Source organism: Chiroxiphia lanceolata, chromosome 4 (genome assembly GCF_009829145.1).
Source record: "Chiroxiphia lanceolata isolate bChiLan1 chromosome 4, bChiLan1.pri, whole genome shotgun sequence".
Lineage (NCBI taxonomy): Eukaryota > Metazoa > Chordata > Aves > Passeriformes > Pipridae > Chiroxiphia > Chiroxiphia lanceolata.
This window is the reverse complement of record NC_045640.1, coordinates 69,027,520-69,044,361: the sequence shown is the minus strand read 5'-3', so window position 1 is coordinate 69,044,361 and position 16,842 is coordinate 69,027,520. Positions and strand designations below refer to the sequence as shown.

The 16,842-nt window shown below is 36.7% G+C and overlaps 1 protein-coding gene across 2 annotated transcripts in view; it reads left to right on the top strand.

Moving 5' to 3' along the window:
• INTU (inturned planar cell polarity protein) overlaps positions 1 to 16,842 on the top strand; it is a 45,981-nt gene that overhangs the window by 15,079 nt on the left and 14,060 nt on the right. For both annotated transcript variants that reach the window (XM_032686463.1, XM_032686462.1), the window contains exons 3-8: positions 3,054 to 3,139; positions 8,259 to 8,462; positions 12,439 to 12,557; positions 12,864 to 12,953; positions 13,339 to 13,416; positions 14,193 to 14,382. In XM_032686463.1, the coding sequence (XP_032542354.1) occupies positions 3,054 to 3,139; positions 8,259 to 8,462; positions 12,439 to 12,557; positions 12,864 to 12,953; positions 13,339 to 13,416; positions 14,193 to 14,382 (767 nt within the window). The remainder of the gene's footprint in view (positions 1 to 3,053; positions 3,140 to 8,258; positions 8,463 to 12,438; positions 12,558 to 12,863; positions 12,954 to 13,338; positions 13,417 to 14,192; positions 14,383 to 16,842) is intronic.

Genomic DNA, 16,842 nt, shown 5'->3' with positions numbered 1-16,842 from the left:
GGCCAGAGTAGACCAGTTATGGTGATCAATATGGCCAAGGCTGAGATGTTGTTTCAGGGAGTCTTTGTATCATTTCTTTGGGGCTCCTCTCGTGCAGCAGCCAGTGGCAAGGCACTTTGAGTATGTAACATATAAATAGTGATGGCTCTTCTTTCAAAAATGTCTTTGTGTATTCCACCCTGGGAGATGTGGTTCCAAAAGTGCTAAGGTGCATATGGATTCACAAAGTGTGTGCAGCTCCTTTGAATGGCTTTGTGAATCAGATGACTGTTCTCTTTACAACAGAATTCCTAAGGTCTCTAGAAATTAGTAAACAAACAGAACACAAAACAACTTTTGTGTAAACAATGCTTCAGTTAAGTAGAAGAGCAGTTTATGCTTTCTTTTGTAGTTGTGAGTGATGATTTTTAATATATTGTTCTTAATAAAGAACATAGTAATTCTGTTTATAATTCTTGTTATATTAGAGCAGCCTGAATGCTCTGCCTTTCATTACTAATTTTCAAGTCCCAGACCTCTGGCATGGACTTACTGATTTGTTTTTAAATGCTTTTTAAATCTCAGCTTTTCTATCTTCGAATTACTGTTGTGTTGAAGATTTGATAGGCTAGAACTTCACTGTACTGTGCATCAAGAAACACAGAGGTTAGTGACAGAGCTACTATTACTGAAAGAGAAAAACCAATTTAACTTATTCCAAGGGGAGATAGCTTATTTATGTGTATAATACAACTTAACCTTTTCTTGATTTTGCTGTCAGAAAGAGTAGGAATGAATTTTTCTTTAATGTAAATAAGAGTGAGTGGTTGGTTGTTGTCTGTATTAAAGAGGAATATTGCTTGCATTTTTGGGGAATTCAGTATTTCCTTAGTGCTGGTTAGTTAAGAAGAATGTTCTTTCATTAACTGTGTGTTGCACTGATTTGGAGCAATCAACCTTGTACTTGGGAAGAATTCCCGTTGCATTTGATGGTACTTAACAAGAAGGTAGAACATAGAAATAATGATAGCTGTCAGTATTCTTCTGAACTTTCACATTCTGTGGCCTTTAGTAGATCCTCAGGAAATGGAGAGACCTTAGTGCCACAGGTTGTGCTTTTCCTTAGTACACATGTCATTATCATCACTGTGTCAGTTTGAGCTGAGCAAGTCTTCTCCCTTGAAAATTGAAAAACATACTGAACCTTACACTGGTTCAGTACTTTTATTTCTGCAGTTGCTCACATTTTTGTTGCCAAGTGAAGGCTTAAAATATAATTATACTAATATGCACATTTGCTACAAGTCCATATCCTTTTTCTTATGTCTTTACACTACCTGAGTGATGAACACTGTATTAATAATCTTGGAGAGGATGTGGAGGTAGTTTAAGGGAGTCTTTGTGCAGCTGAAGCAATATGAGGCTTGGTTTTCAATTTGCTCTTCCAGAGGAGCTCTTGGTATTTTTAGTTCACACATAAGAATGACCTTGAAATCAAGTGATTTTCAGTGTTAAGTAAGAAGCTAATTTCTTTATTTCCCTTTCTACAGACAGAAGGTACCACTTAGAAACTAAGCAGGTTTTTCACTCAATAGGAGAGAAAGCAGAGACAACTGCAAGTGACACCAAAGAAAATCAAGTAGAAAATAAAGGCCTATTTTGTTACTCTGAAGTTGAATATTTGGCTCAGGAGAGGACCTAATGAAGCATCAAATCCTATATCCTAGTGCCACTGGCAGTCACTTCGTATAATTCTTGTCATGAATTTATGCTGCCTCATGTAATCACGACAGATGGTAAGGAGGACTCTATGGGATCACTTACCTTTTAAAGAAAGGCCTTTTCTGATGCATCCAAGTGTTGCATTTGTCTTTTTTGTGTTTTATGTTACTTGACTACCTTCTTGAGAATGAATATCCTATTTAATTCCATTATATTTCTGTTACTCCAGTAATATTTGTTGTTTTCTTCTTGATGGTAAGAGTGTCAGATGTAGAAAACGCAAGATGCCGTTAGGCAGGAAGAATGGGCAGATAAAAGTATGGAGAGAGCAGAATAACAAGCCACAGCAGTGGACAAGGAATGGAAAAGAAGGGAAAGGACTAAATTGTGATGTGGCTTGAGAGACGAAGGAGAAATGAGGAAGAATGAATGGTTTTCTGCCAGTTCAGTGAACTAAGCTAAGAGTTACTAATGTGCACAATAACTGCCAGGAATTCTTCAAAGAGGGGAGCTCAGGATGGTGAGATTCTTCCAGAGTTAGGCTCAACCAACACTTGAAATCTTAGGTGTAAGTGATGGCCTAGAACTTGTAAGCTGCTACAGGAAGAGTGAGTTTTGGAGTGCTTTTGGAAACTGTTTTTATCAGTGGCAGTAGCACTGGAGAAGGCTTGGCAAGTGAACAGAGGTGGTTTCAGAGCAGGGGAAGGGAAATAACCTGATTGGTGAAATTGTTGTGTTTTCTGGTAAAGGAACACGAGTGATATAAGCCTGGGTGGAAGGAAGAAGCTTCCAGTCACAGAAGGGAGCCTACAAGAAAGATGGAGAGAGACCATTTACAAGGGCTTGTAGTGAAAGTACAAGGGGAAATGGATTCAAGCTGAAAGAGGGTGGATTTAGATTAGATATTAGGAAGAAATTCTTCATTATGAGGGTGGTGACGCACTGGAACAGGTTGCCCAGAGAAGCTGCGGTTGCCCCATCCCTGGAAGTGTTCAAGGACAGCTTGGACAGACTTTGAGCAACCTGGTCTAGTGGAATGTGTCTCTGCCCATGGCAGGCGGGGTTGGAACTGGATGGTCTTTAAGGTCCCTTCTAGCTCAAACCATTCCATGCTTCAGTGATTTTTTTAAAATGATACAAGCATGGCAGTAAGGCCTTAAGAGCACTGAGGTGACAGACTAATGTTTCTAAACACAGTAAATGTTGCATGTAGAAACCATCTTCTTAAATGTAACAAATATACATTTATGACTGTTTGAATGTCATACTAATTTTTAAAACAAGACACTTTGGCTGTGTATTGTGGTGTGATACCAACTAACTTCCTCATGTTTTGTCTGTTTCACCTCCAGGAGATGCTTTAATTGCTGTCAATGATGTCGATGTGAATTCTGAAAATATAGAAAGGGTTTTGTCTTGCATTCCAGGTCCTATACAGGTATAGTAGTGGAACATTTATTCCAAATGTCCTCTGTAAATGTTAATATTGTTTCTAGCCTTTTTTTTCCTGAGGAAACAGAACTTAGGGCTGGAGATGTGCAGCACTAGCATGCATGAAGCAAGATATTGATGTCTAGCTTAAATATAACTATGTCAACAAAATAGTAGTGTGTCTTTTTTGGCAATTACTTTCTTAAAATGATAATAATTGCTCCAGAAATACTTAACTAAAATAATTATATATTCATTAATATAAACAAGATTTACAAACCACAAGAGAATAAAAGCAAGCCTGAATTAACAAGTTAACACCATTAAAAATATTTAAGAGCACTTAAATGGAGAAATTGATACTACTTTAATACTTAAATAGAAAGAAGTCTTGAGGTTTTAAGAGTTTTTAGATTAAATGCTTCTAAGATCTTTCAAAACTTAACAGTGATGAAAATTGACAGAAGCCAGTAATAAAAGTTGATAGAAAAAAATCCAAAAACCTGACGTGATGAATAATGTTTCTTCCCTCCAAACCTACTGCTTATATCTTTTCTTCTAGATGAATAATAATTTTGGAACTATAATGAAGAATTAAATAACTAATAAATACATAGCTACTTCAGAGCTAAATCAGGAGAGTTGTTACTTACATAGGATGTTAATAGCATAAAATTTAGTATTTTGCATTATTCTGTGCAAATCCACTTCCTGGTGGACAGGAAGACAAAATAAAAGTTGCAACTTACAGATATGAGAAGGAACAGTTTAAAAATTGTAGTGTCTCTTGGTAGTTTTTCTTGAGGTAGAATACACGAGGTGATGATAATAACAGAAATGTTTTACAGTCCAGAGATAAAAAGTGGAAATTTTAGATTTTCTTAAACATGCCTCTGTTTGCAACTTAGAACCTGTGGAACTATATCTGTAACTGCAGTGAGATTGAGTACTGGGTTGTCAGTTCAGGAAGCTTTCCAAGATATTTGACATGATATGAAGCAACCAGAGTTGTGGTCAGGTATTGACAGAGCTCCATGGGAGAAAAATCTTGTCTTGTCTGTCTTTGACCAAATATGGAGTTGCTGTAACTGCTATTAAATACAGAATGATTAAAAAAGCAGAGATTATATAGTTTATGTAATAGTATCCTTGCTAGATTAGAGTATATGTATTACTTATTGGTAAAATACAGTGCAACCCTTTATAGAGTAGTTACTTTTAATGCAATGTTAATGTTTAAATTGTCAGTAAATCTGTCAAGTAGACAGCAATTATTTGAAATGTGTAACAGTTTGGCATGTTGGCTTTCCAAACCCTTTTATTAAAGTGCAATTATTCCTTTTTTACTGTGCAGTTTGAGTCAAGCCAGTAGAATGATTGCTGGAATAGACCAGAGGAGATTTAAATACAGAGTTCTGGAGTTTTCTTGCAGTGTAGAACCCTGGGTTCATGCTGTTAAAGAAACAGAGGGTTGTTGTATCTGAGATTTTGTAATACATGCAGAATTGTTAATGTGTTCTCATTCATCTTGCATTGCAAAATATCAAATAAGAAGCAGTTTCAAGACTTTTTACTTAAATACAAATTATTTCCATAAGAGAAGTCCCTGCTCTTCTGAATTCAATGTTAAAAATCGCTGGAATTAATTTAAAAACTTAACTCCCTATATTTTCTCAGTTTTGGCATGTGACATAACATAACTCATTATTAATATATTTCCAGAATTTTGTTTTCTTTGCCTCAGTTTAGGCAACTAGATCTAAGCATGTAAGGGCTAGTTTAGTAAATTTATTGAGCTATAGAAGTCCAAATACATCAGTCCTTCTTTTTCTCCCTTTCTGTAATCAAAATAGCTGCTGCTTTCTTGCACCAGAAGACAGAATAGGAAGGGCAAGATATGCTAAAAGAATATACTCTTCCTTACTGTGATATTCAGAAGTTGCAGAACCATTTTACCCAAAACTTTCTAAAAATATTCAGCCTGAGGCAGACAGAATCAAAAATTCCAGCCTGAAATTTTGAGTTACAGTTGTGCGAACGGTAAGCACATGGAAAACAGAGCCTTAAAACAGGAAATGGCAGGCAGTTTTTAAAATGCAGGCCATGCCACCAGCTCTGTCTGTAATAAAATCCATATTCTCAGCCATACACTTTGCTGCAGATGAACACAAATCATGCCTTTCTGCGGCAGACGAATGGTATAACAGCTACATTTTCTCTTTCTATACTGACAAATGTATAAGAGTATTAAGAAACAAACTACAGTGACCTTCCAATCATTATTTTCCAGCTTCCAGCAGTTAATAGTTAAGGTCACTTACAGGTTTGCACATTCTCCTTTGTTAATCTAGTCCTTAAAATTCCTTTGACCTCCACAGCATCCTGTAGCAGTGATTTTATATACCTGATTTGTGTTATGTTCATTAACATTGACTTTCAAATTGCCATCTAATTAAGTGCATTTTATACCCCCATGTTTCTGTGTTATTAAAAAAAGTTAACTGTTCATGTCTTACTCGTCATATCATTGCGTGGCTTAGGAGAACTCTGTCACGTTCCACTTTGGTCACATATTTTCTAAGCAGAAAATTCCCATCCATGTCCCTCACAGTTTTCTGTTCCTGCCACCTTCATCAGTTCCTTTTTGCCATTTGATTAAATTCTTTTTGAGAACTGTTCTAAGCATTGAGAATGTGGGCATGATATATAGAGTAGAATACTAATGTTTTCTGTGCTTTTCCCATTCTTTCTGTCATTTCCTTTTCTGTTTTTCTGCTGTGCATTGATCTGATTGTCTTTAGGAGAAATGGAATCAAAGCTGTGGAAGGTTTCATAGTCACTACTTATAAAAGGGAACTTCAGTAGTCATACTTAATCAGGTCTGGTGCACTGCTCAAAATGAAGATTCATTTCTCCTTCACAAAAAAAAAATAGGTTTTAGGGTACGTAGAAATACAGTCTCTTGTTCCTTTTCTATTACAGTGATGTGGGAGGCAGCATGGATGCCTCCAGGAGGAGGGACAGTTCTGTTTGGCCCAGTTTGTTTTGAGCTCTTCCCTGGAGGACCATACAGTGATGTCTTTACGACAAGACAGACTGAGTTTATTTTTTTAAAAACTGAGAGACTAAAAGATTGCAGCAAGAATTATATCTGTGCATCATTAATGTAGAGACTGTAGCCTAAGTGTCATGTATAAGTGTCCACAGACAAGATGTAATAGAAGTTAAGAGAAATAACTATTGAGCCTTAAGGAAATCTGCAAAAAATTAAATGGGATATGAGGAAAATGCTCTGAAATATATGCAGATGGCACGAGAAAGAAAGAGAACTGAATCACAAAATGCTGGAGAAGAAAACATACACCTCTGCAACTGTGAACTATCAAGTTACTGGGTCTTAAAAAGCAGCTGCTTCTTAGTTGGATGTTTCTGCTCCTCAAGACCTGTTATGTGCAGTGTAAGGAATCAAAACTGATGAGGAGAGGGCAAGGGACGAGTGACTGTAAGAAAAGACAGGGGTAGCACAGGACAGGAGAGCAGGATGGAGGGCAGTGCTGTTCCAGGGAACAGGAAGAGAAAACAGAAAAAAGCTGATAGCAGCCAAAATAGGAGAGGAGAAGTGAGAAGTAGAGTGGAATGGGAAGGTGGCAGCCAATGACATAAATGTTGTAGCTGTAAGAGTTGATGATAGATAGCACTTCTCTCCAAGCCAGTTTGACGGGCCCTGGGTGTTTTAAAGCATCCTTATTTCTTGCTGGCACTCCTCTTTTGAAATATGTGCATACACATACAAAATTATGAAAATGAGAATGATCTCCATTTAAATGTATAAATTACCTCTGCCTGGGCTTCTCAGTTTTATTGTAACTGGGACAATATAAACTTTTTTGCTGCATCAATCCTTAGGCTAAGTTGTCATGGACTTAACAGAGAAGCAGGATTTGGTGTGATGTGTTATGTTCAGAACTTCCCATTCAATAGGTGTGTTACGGTTATTTTAAGGTAGACAAACCATCTTGAGTAAAACATATGAAAGGGGGAACTGAGAGCATGCCTGCTTAGTCCAAATATGTCTTCAGTCACTTTAAACACTGATAAAGACTTGAGGTATCATCAGAGAAAATAAATCAAGTTTTTCTCCTTGGAAATGACAATTTTATGCTCAGTCAAGAGCTAAATGTTTCTCACATCTCCTTCTTTCATACTTAGGATATCAGAATTCATTCACAAAAAAATTTAAAAATTACTCTTTCATCACTGCTGGAACAACTAGCAAACATAATTTTTGTAAGGCAGTGATAATTCAACATAGTTTGGATTATGTGTTGCTTGTTAGTCAGGAAATATGTGTTTCTTCTAATATTCCTGGTTTTTACTTTATTTGGAAAATAAAGACAGAAAACATAATTCTTTGGCAAAGTAAGCTTGATCATTTAAACTTTTGTTATTTAAGAGAGGATACTCTGTGCTTTGATCTTTTTTTTTCTTCTAAAGACAGCACAGCAAAGTATGTAAACAATTTTTATGCTTGGTACTTGTGTGAATTGTAAAATACAGCAACAAAACTCTTATATGCTGATTTTATAGTTAAAAAAATTAACATGGTGAAAATGAAAGATTGAAAGAATTGCTACTGTTACAATTTAACAGACTTTTTCAGCCTAATGTAAATTTAAACCGATTTTCCTGTGCACTTAAAATGGCAAAGAAGTGCTCCAGAAAGAGCCTTGAGGATATATACTTAGGAAAGTGCTGACATTTCAAAAGAAGTTAAATATTATGTGTTTTTCAAAGTCAGGGTAGTATAGGTTTTGCGTTCAAAGTAAGTATATTTTTCCATTCTCAAGACCATAAGAATTAAGCATGAAAACACAGCAAACCACATGCTTACTCACATGGTTCATAGAGCATGTAATAGCTGGCTTTGTCCTTTGTAATAGATGGTTATATGATGCGAAATGTACAATTGGTTTTCTTGAAACAGCAGGAACTTTTGTGAGCTTACATGTCAGTAAAGCTGAGAAAACTTAATCTCTTAAAGGGCTCAAACTGCATCTCTTTCATTTGATGTTGGGACATAATTGTAAGTACAGCCTCATTTTCACAATAATTAATTATCTTAATAGGTTAAACTTACATTTGAAACCTCAGTATTTGAGTCTGAAGTAACTTCTCAGCAAATGAACAAACAGACACATTCAAGTATGAACAATCTGATTCGGCTCCTGTGGGGAGAAGACAGTATGGACTTTCAGCAGGCTGTTCAGGACGTGCCTCATATTGTCATGTTCCTCACACTGAAACTGGACTCTGAAACATCCAAGGATGAGGTATGTGACTGACTGAATAAATCTGAAGTGAAATAACAACTGACAACAGCAACTGCTGTGACATTTGATGTTAAATAAATAAATGAATAAATAAATAATCTTGCTAAATGTTTCCAGTAGTGAGTCATCTGCAAAATGTCCCTTTTGGCAGAAATAAGGCCTGAAATTCCAGAGGGATAAAAAATAGCATCAGTGCTAACAAAGTCTAATTGGACCTAAACTCAGTTCAGGTCAGCACATGAGGAGAGGCCAGAGGTGTAACTGCCAAGCCGAGGTACGTTCACCAGTGCGGTGTTGTGTCTCGTGTCCTCTCTCAGATGCTGGACGGGGTGTTTTCAATGCCTCTCCAACTTGGAACTATGGAATCTGCCGAGCCAAAAGAATTTCCCCCAGCAGGAGATGTTGGCAGTCCACATTCATAATCTGTCTGGCTCCTGTTTTGAAATGCTAATGTGCCTTTTCTTAGAGGACTCTGGCCTGCCTGCTGTTTGCAATCAGCAAACAGCTTGTTTCTTGCTTGGGGCAGCGGTTTAGAGCTACTGAAGTACTTTCCCTTTGTCCTGTAAAGCTTCCTTTCACATCTCTTTCCTTTCTGTGTTCAGAAAAATTTTGCCAGTGTAGATGTAAGCCATTGTAAGTTTGTGTAGAAGTTGTCCATGATGTAGCCATAGCTACAGATAGTCCTCTTAATGCCGGGACGCAGAGCAGTGCGGGGGTGGGGGGGGGGGAAGAGGGAGGGCAGAGTTGGTGCTGAGTTTGGCCTCTTGCCTAATCTAAAAATGACAAATGGACAAAGTAGACTTTCAGGGACAAACATTTGGAAAAAGACTCTTCTCCCCTTGTGTGAATTCTCAAATTTAGCATTGTGCCCTAGTGATCTTATATTATCTGTGATGAGGAGACATCAAACAAAGTACAAGTTTTGCCAGTCCTTGGGGACTGGGATGGCAGGACAGTGATGGAGTGGGGAACAGAAAAAAGACATTTTGCTTTCTTTCCCCTGGAATTTATCCTTAGATTCACTCAGTGCTCCATCCCTTCTCTGAAATATCTTTACTTCCTTTATACTGTTTTTCAACTGGTACAAGTCTGTCTTGTTCTGTTAGTGATGTGTGATAGAGAAGAAGTGTTACAGCTGCACATAATGGAGTTTAATTTTATTTTCTAGAGACAGGGCTCGGAAGAGAACCCTAGAAAATTACATGATATCATAATACATACAATATCTTCTTTAGTATTTTCTTACAATAAAAATTAAAAGAGCTCATTTAACTGTAAATTAAATAAACTTAAGATTCTTTATCAAAGTTCACTTGCATATTTCAAATAGTTCTCTTTTTCTTCAGTTCTGAGTTTTCAGTAGTCCAAGATTGCTATGTTATGTGGATAGAGCACTTGTGGATGGTTGTTGTAGACTTAAAGACCAGTATTTTCTTGATCCCATAAACTTTATGAAATATTAAAAAAAATAATTTCAGGATCGCTGGCTCCTCTGTTGGTAGGGAAATAGACATGCAAATGCCTAATTGCAATTCCTACACTGCAGTGTAGATCCAGTACTGCTTTCTTGTCCCATTATTTCTTTAAGCTCTCCCAAGAAACGGGATTAATCCTGAACATTGAGCAGAGGTAAAAGAGGAATTGTAATGCACATGTTGTCCCTTCACACCATGAAATAATTGTTTCCTGAGAAGTCTTGGCAGTTACGCAGCCCCAAATAGTCTAATGTTGAGGGATGCTTTGCTGGTGTAATCAAGCTCTTTATAACATTTCCTTAAAAAAAAAAATGCTGCCTTCTTCAAGGCATTTGTCTTTTTACTGAACATTAAGCAACTTATAGCCTGTAGATGTACTGTCCCAAATTTAGTTTATATAGTACTTTAAATTAGCACTGAAGTTATGATACACCTATGCCATACTGCATAACAAAAATATAATGATCCTTTACTAAACTGCTTTACCCATATCCAAAGGAGGCATGGTATGCAGATCACATCCATGTAAACTATGGCAACTGGAACTAGTAACTAATTCTTCCACTTGTGAGCTTTTGGCACCTAAAAATAGAATTAATGAGCTTTAAGACTTGTAAGCTCTGTCTATTCAGCTATAAAAGAAAGTAGTGTTGGAAATCATTTTGGATGTGTGTATGCCTGTGGGGGGTGTCACAGATGGCAACAGTTTCAGTAAGATTGATCCTGTCTTTTTTAGATTTTAGTTTAAGGTAAGTATTACAGTTATACATTATTCATACTAGTGTGCAACTATAACATCTTTGTGTTTGACCTGATTTTTGGTGATACCAGGTCTAAAAAGGAATAATGTTCATATTCCTCCTACACGATAGTGTTACTAGAAGCCATTAGTTCAGAGTCTGTCCAGGTCTGGATCTTTGGGTTAAGGGAGGGTTTACACTTTTTAAGGAATGAGCTGCTTGTCGTTTATTAGTTCCACTGTGTTTGGCCTGTGACCTTTGGGCTCGCTTTTGAGACAGCTGACCTGGTATGGTGGCATGTGCTGAACCTTCCTAAATCACTATATACAGCTGTGATACTGCTCTGCCCTTTTGTTACAGTTGGCTTTTCTTTCCCTGGGAAAGTGTACAGATAATTCACAAATTAATTCAGTGTAAAGGCCCTAGTTTATAGTGAGGGGTGGAAAAAGGCTCTTTCTAGCCCTCTGCACTGCTGTAATTAGAAAACAGCAGGGTTTCTCCAGTTGAGGGATTGATTCCAGAAAAAAAGATCCTTGTCACTAATGAGTATTTGTAAATAGAGCTAATTAAATTGGATAAGGTCCTTCTGTAATGAAGCTTCTTTTAGTCTTGATGAGGAAAATTTTCTAATGGCACTGGCTGAATGTGCTTAGTGACATAAATAGGGAACTTAATCATGCTTATGTTTCTTTTGTTCGTGTAAAAAGATACTCTTTGCAGTGGATATGCCTAATACTACATGCATTATTTTTGGTCCATCATGATTTGGCAGAAAGCAATAAATTACGAGGAATCGTGTTTGCCTATTACTGTATTTTTATGGTTGCTGAAATAATACAACATTTTTAAAAGTGCTTGCATAAAAAGATTATTTAAAAAAACTGGTTAGAAAAAGAAAAATAATTGTCACAAATATTTATCTGAGCTTCAAGATGACTTATTTTACTGAGCGTCAAGATGACCTGTTTAAGAATATGCTGACACAGATGGTCAGAGGTTTCATGAGAAATGTTAATGGCATATGTTATTTGAGTATATATCTCAGTTATATTTTATGCTGTACAGGTAAAGCAGTTAGGTAGGATTATATAGAGAGACTGGAGTTTTCATATTCTTACTGTAGGTTTTGAAGAGCTGTATGTTTGATGATGATTTAAATCAGAATTTAAACAGAGAAAGAACCATACAAATAGTAGAGTCATAGAAGGCTAGGATGGCTTGGGTTGGAAAGGACCTTAAAGATCGTCTTGTTTCAGCTGCTTGCCATGGGCAGGGAGACCTTCCACTAGACCAGGTTGCTCAAAGCCTGTCCAGCCTGTCCTTGAACACTCCTAGGATGGGGCATCCACAGCTTCTCTGGGCAACCCGTTCCAGGGCGTCACCACCCTGACAATAAAGAATTTCTTGCTATCTCTTGGAATCAGACTGGTAACAGTGTACTTAAAGCTTTAAAATGCAGTGGCCATACTGTTTGTCATTTTATGTTTCTTCATGTAATAATGATTCTAAGTAAGTTGTGCTTTTCTATAAAATAGAAAATTTAAAACTGTCAGAAGTATTCATGTGCATTTTAGAACTTTCCAGTATGCCCATGCAGCTCACTGCTTGTTTCACTACCATATGAAACTATATGAGAAAAGTTTTCATGTTTAAAAAAACCCCTGTTACCACAAAAAAAAAATTATCTTGTTTTCTGTGGGGATTCTTTTGGGGGGGGGATTGGTTTTGCTTTGCTTAACTAACAGCTAACTTTCTTCGCAGCAAGAAATTCTTTATCAGTACCCCATATCCGAAGCATCCCAAAAACTGAAAAGTGTGAGAGGAATATTTCTCACACTGTCTGACATACTGGAAAATGTTACTGGTACCGAGATTATCAGGTAAAAGTATTTGAAATGTAATGTATTGTTATTTTTTCTTACTTTATACATGCATGTACAGCAAACATGGGTTATGTATCAAGTTACAGACAAAACCAGAGTGACTTAACCTGTTTAGGCAGTAACGTTTTAACTAGAACAACATGCCTGAAGTTGGACTGCTCAGCCTGCAGGTACATTGGTACGGGGGAATTTCCTTGTAGTGGGTAGCAGTGACTAGTAGGATTTTCACTTCAGTTAAATTGTTTTTAACTCTTTTATAACGTCATACTGTTAACAGAAGTATTTCTGGTTTAATTTTTCTAGTTCCTCCCTTTTCTTATGTGAAAAACTGGTTCAAGTTGTTTACTGGAAAGAATCTGACAAGTTGCTCATAATTGGCCTTCCTGAAGAGAAGTGAGTTTCAGAGGAAAGATTTTGTTTTCCCTTAAGTTTTATTTTGTGTCCTCAAATTGTACTCTTCTAACAAAAAAGCAAGAAAGGGCTTACAATGTACTCTTTTTACTAAAACTAGTCTTTATACCTGTGATTCTTATTTTTTGATTGACTTTATTCTCATCTTTTATATATCCATTGTTGCAGTTTCTTTTTCATTTGCTCTGAAGGAATAAGATCTCAGAAATACATGTAGGTTAGAAAACAGTAATATTTTATAGGATTTGGTAAATTCAGGTACTTCGTAGAGACTGCTGTATAACATCAGTAATATTACACACTTAAGTGTTCTAGGAGGACTACTTATTCATAGTAAAGCTGTACGTTTTAATTTTTTTTTTTTTAGTGTGCCACTTTCTCAGCTGAAGAACATGATTGAAGATGTTGTCAGGACCTTGACATTTATGTACGGTTCTTTGGACAGGTGAGTTCTTTCAAAAGTATTTTCTTTTCACTCACATATTTCTCATTGGTGCTCACTGAAAAAGGCAAATAGTAGCATTAATTTTAATGTCTACATGGAATTTCTTTGTCTGTGCTTTTACACTTGCATAAAAAATAGAATTATGTTCTTCTTGCCTTTTGCTTTCAGTCTGAACACTAGTAAGACACTTTTTAAACAGTCTTTCTCAATTCAGGAAGTTTTGTCCTTGATTAGGTTAAATCATTCACATAATCTAAGTCCTGGTGGATGTCAACAGCACTCTGCAAATGTTATCCTTTACGTTCAAGCACTGTCTGTAAAATATACATATGAATCAGTATTATATTTTTAATAAAATAAACACTCTGGACTTGCAGTGACTGTCTTTCTCTGCATTTGGAAATCACCCAGAAAATTTTGAGTCTTGACCTAGATAAAATTGCCAAGATAGATTATTCATATGCTTGCATCAATTCGTGCTTAAGGTGTGTATGCCATAGAGAAAGAAAAAGAATAAATCTCAGTTTCCAGAAGGATGAGACTGATGTTTAAATCATATCGAGTTGCTCTAAGACATCTACTATGATACCATACTGCTTTAGTTTGTTCTTTATTTTTAGCTACTGCCTGGATATTAGCCTAGTGGGTTGTTTCATGTTAAAAATACATCCAAATGTAGCATCATGCTGCAAAGAGACTTGTGTAGCACTGAGGGTTATATAAATAAGCTGCAAGTTTCTCAATGTTATTCTAACTTGGAGTTCATGTTTGTTCAGTGCTTTTTGCCAGGTGGAAAATGTTTCTCGCCTCGATCATTTTTTCAACCTGTTCTTCCAGCGTGCACTTCAGCCTGTGAGGCTAAAGCTGAGTGCCAGCCCCAGTGCTCAGCACTATGAGACCTGCAGTGCCTTGTTCTTGGACAGTCTCCCAGGCCTGCGCTGGCTGACGCTGCCTCGGGAGATCAAGGTAATGTCCTTTTCACATCTCTTTGGAAAAATTTGTATATGAGAGACCAAAAAATCTTCTGCTGTTATTGTGTAATTTACCTTTGCTCATCCAAGACCGTCCATTTTCCTACCAGATCCTTTATTCAGGTTTGGAGCTACACTGTCATTCCCACAGTGCGTTTAGTGGCTTTAGAGTTATCTAGGAAGAGATTATGATGACAGAGGACTTAAAACTTTATTTAAAATATATACACACACATCTCTAAGAACTAGGATATAGAGTAGGGAAAGCAGCCCATAGTATGTAGCTTTATGTTTGATTTTGACCATTGAAATATTTTTCCAGGTAGGAAATACTACTCCAGAAGCCCATAGCTTGTAATTTGTGTATGTATGTATGGCCAGTCTTCGTGAACGAAGATTTGGGAAAGGTCTTTACCCTTCGAGCCTGCGCAGTGGATTTTTTAGGTGAGACACAGTGTGTGCTGAGCTGAGCCCACCCTTTAATCCTAAGGTTCATCTGCTGGGGCCGAGCGAGCTTGGACAGTGGCAGTGAGGTCCTCAGGATGTAGGTTTGTTTAGAGTGACCTTCTCTTAGATGGATGACCTTACAGGGCTGACGAGCTCCATCTGCCCGGGGGAGTTTCCCTGACCAGGAATCAAACCCGGGCCGCAGCGGTGAGAGTGCTGCATCCTAACCACTAGACCACCAGGGGTCCCCAGCTTGTAATTTAGGAGAGTTATAAATGGCTGTTGCAAAATCAAAATAAATATCCACATGTCATTTGTGTGACACATACAGGTACAGCTTTTCTGCACCTTTCCACTGTGTCTGGTTACCTCCTAATTAGAAACTAGGTTGTGCATTAAGCACTAGTAAGACAAAAGGTAGATCATAGTAAATGGAATTATAGCTGTCAGTCATAAATGTCATTTTCATGGCTTTAATATCTATGATTCTGGTTTAGAATATGTTAGTCTTGTCATGGTAGATTTTGTTTTTTAATGAGTATTTGCCATGATTCAATGCAAATAAAACAGCTTGGAAGTTTTAAACTTGGAGTTTCCTTTCATTTTGGATAGACTCAAAATACTTGTAAGTTTGTAGATAACATAGTTAAGGCTAATTCTAATTATTAGACAATGATTGTAATCTGAGCTGACCATAAACTCCATTATCCAAACTTATTTCATCAGCAACAATAAGAGAAATGAACATTGTACTTGCTGAACTTCATGGAAAATTGCAAGTGTTTCTCAGAACGGCTTTGTGAAAGGACTGAGTTTGGATGTTCAAAATGACCTTTTTTCCTGCAGTAGCATATTCTGTAATTTATACAGTCTTTATTTGAAGATAATATTAACTAGGACTTTCCTGGGTTTCTGATTTTTATGTTTAATAAGACCTCACTGTATAATTTTTATAAGTGTGTTTGGAGGGGAAGGGATGAAGGGATAAGTCTTTAACTTTACAGGTTTGCTGTGATTCAGTAATAGAAATTGCCCTGCATGTTGCAGGTTGTGCATCAGTCAATGCTATTAGTTTCCAAACATATTTCTGTGGTCTTCTCTCTTTTCTCCTTTAAAGGAGAATTGTCTCCTCTTTTATCTTTAGTTGCAGACTGATAGTTATTTAGTTCTTTCTACCTTACCCTGTAGTATGTGTCCAGATACATTTTTGCTAAATATGTGCTTGAGGACAATATGTTTGCAATTATTTTAATCCAACCTCTGCTTTTATAATATGTATGAACACTGTTATATATGTTTTAGCTATAGAAATGCCTATTTATGGAGTGTCTCAGAAGAGATTAGGTTTTTTCCTCCATGCTTTTTTCTTCTCTCTCAAGTGTCTGTAGAAAGACTCTGTTGCACTTTGTTCTATAGTTCCGCTTCCAGGTTGTTTCTTTCTTGAAAAATAGTTACGTTTCAAAGAGATTTAGACAACAGCATCATTTACATTTGTGATACAGACATCACTTTCCAAAGTTGTCTGAGATCATTCATATTTTCCAGAAAAAATGTTATTGTTGCAGAACGTGACATTTCCAGTTAACATTTTGGTGAAGATATTTATATAAGGAATATAAAACTAAAAATGTCAGTTCTTTGGGCAGAAAGCCATTTAAATTTTGACTGGGGAAAAGCTGAGAGACTGGTTAATTTTTGACTGCTAGCAGCCCCGCTAGCAGTTTTTGTTTGAAAACTGGCTGTTTCAATTAGAGGCAGCCTGTTAATAAAGCCCAAGAAGCTTGTAATTATGGGGTTTAGGTTCTTTTCATTAAGTACTACCTTTACGTCAGGGGTTTCAGTGCCTAGTACTATGTTTCTTGAAGTACTCTTAATAAAATTTACATTAACCAGCACCTTTTGTAGTTACAGACATTAGGACACCTAAAGCAGTTTTAGTAGAACAAAGATAATGTGTGAGAAAGTTTTGGCAATTTCCATAGAAACAAAAAAACTAAATCCATTGTGT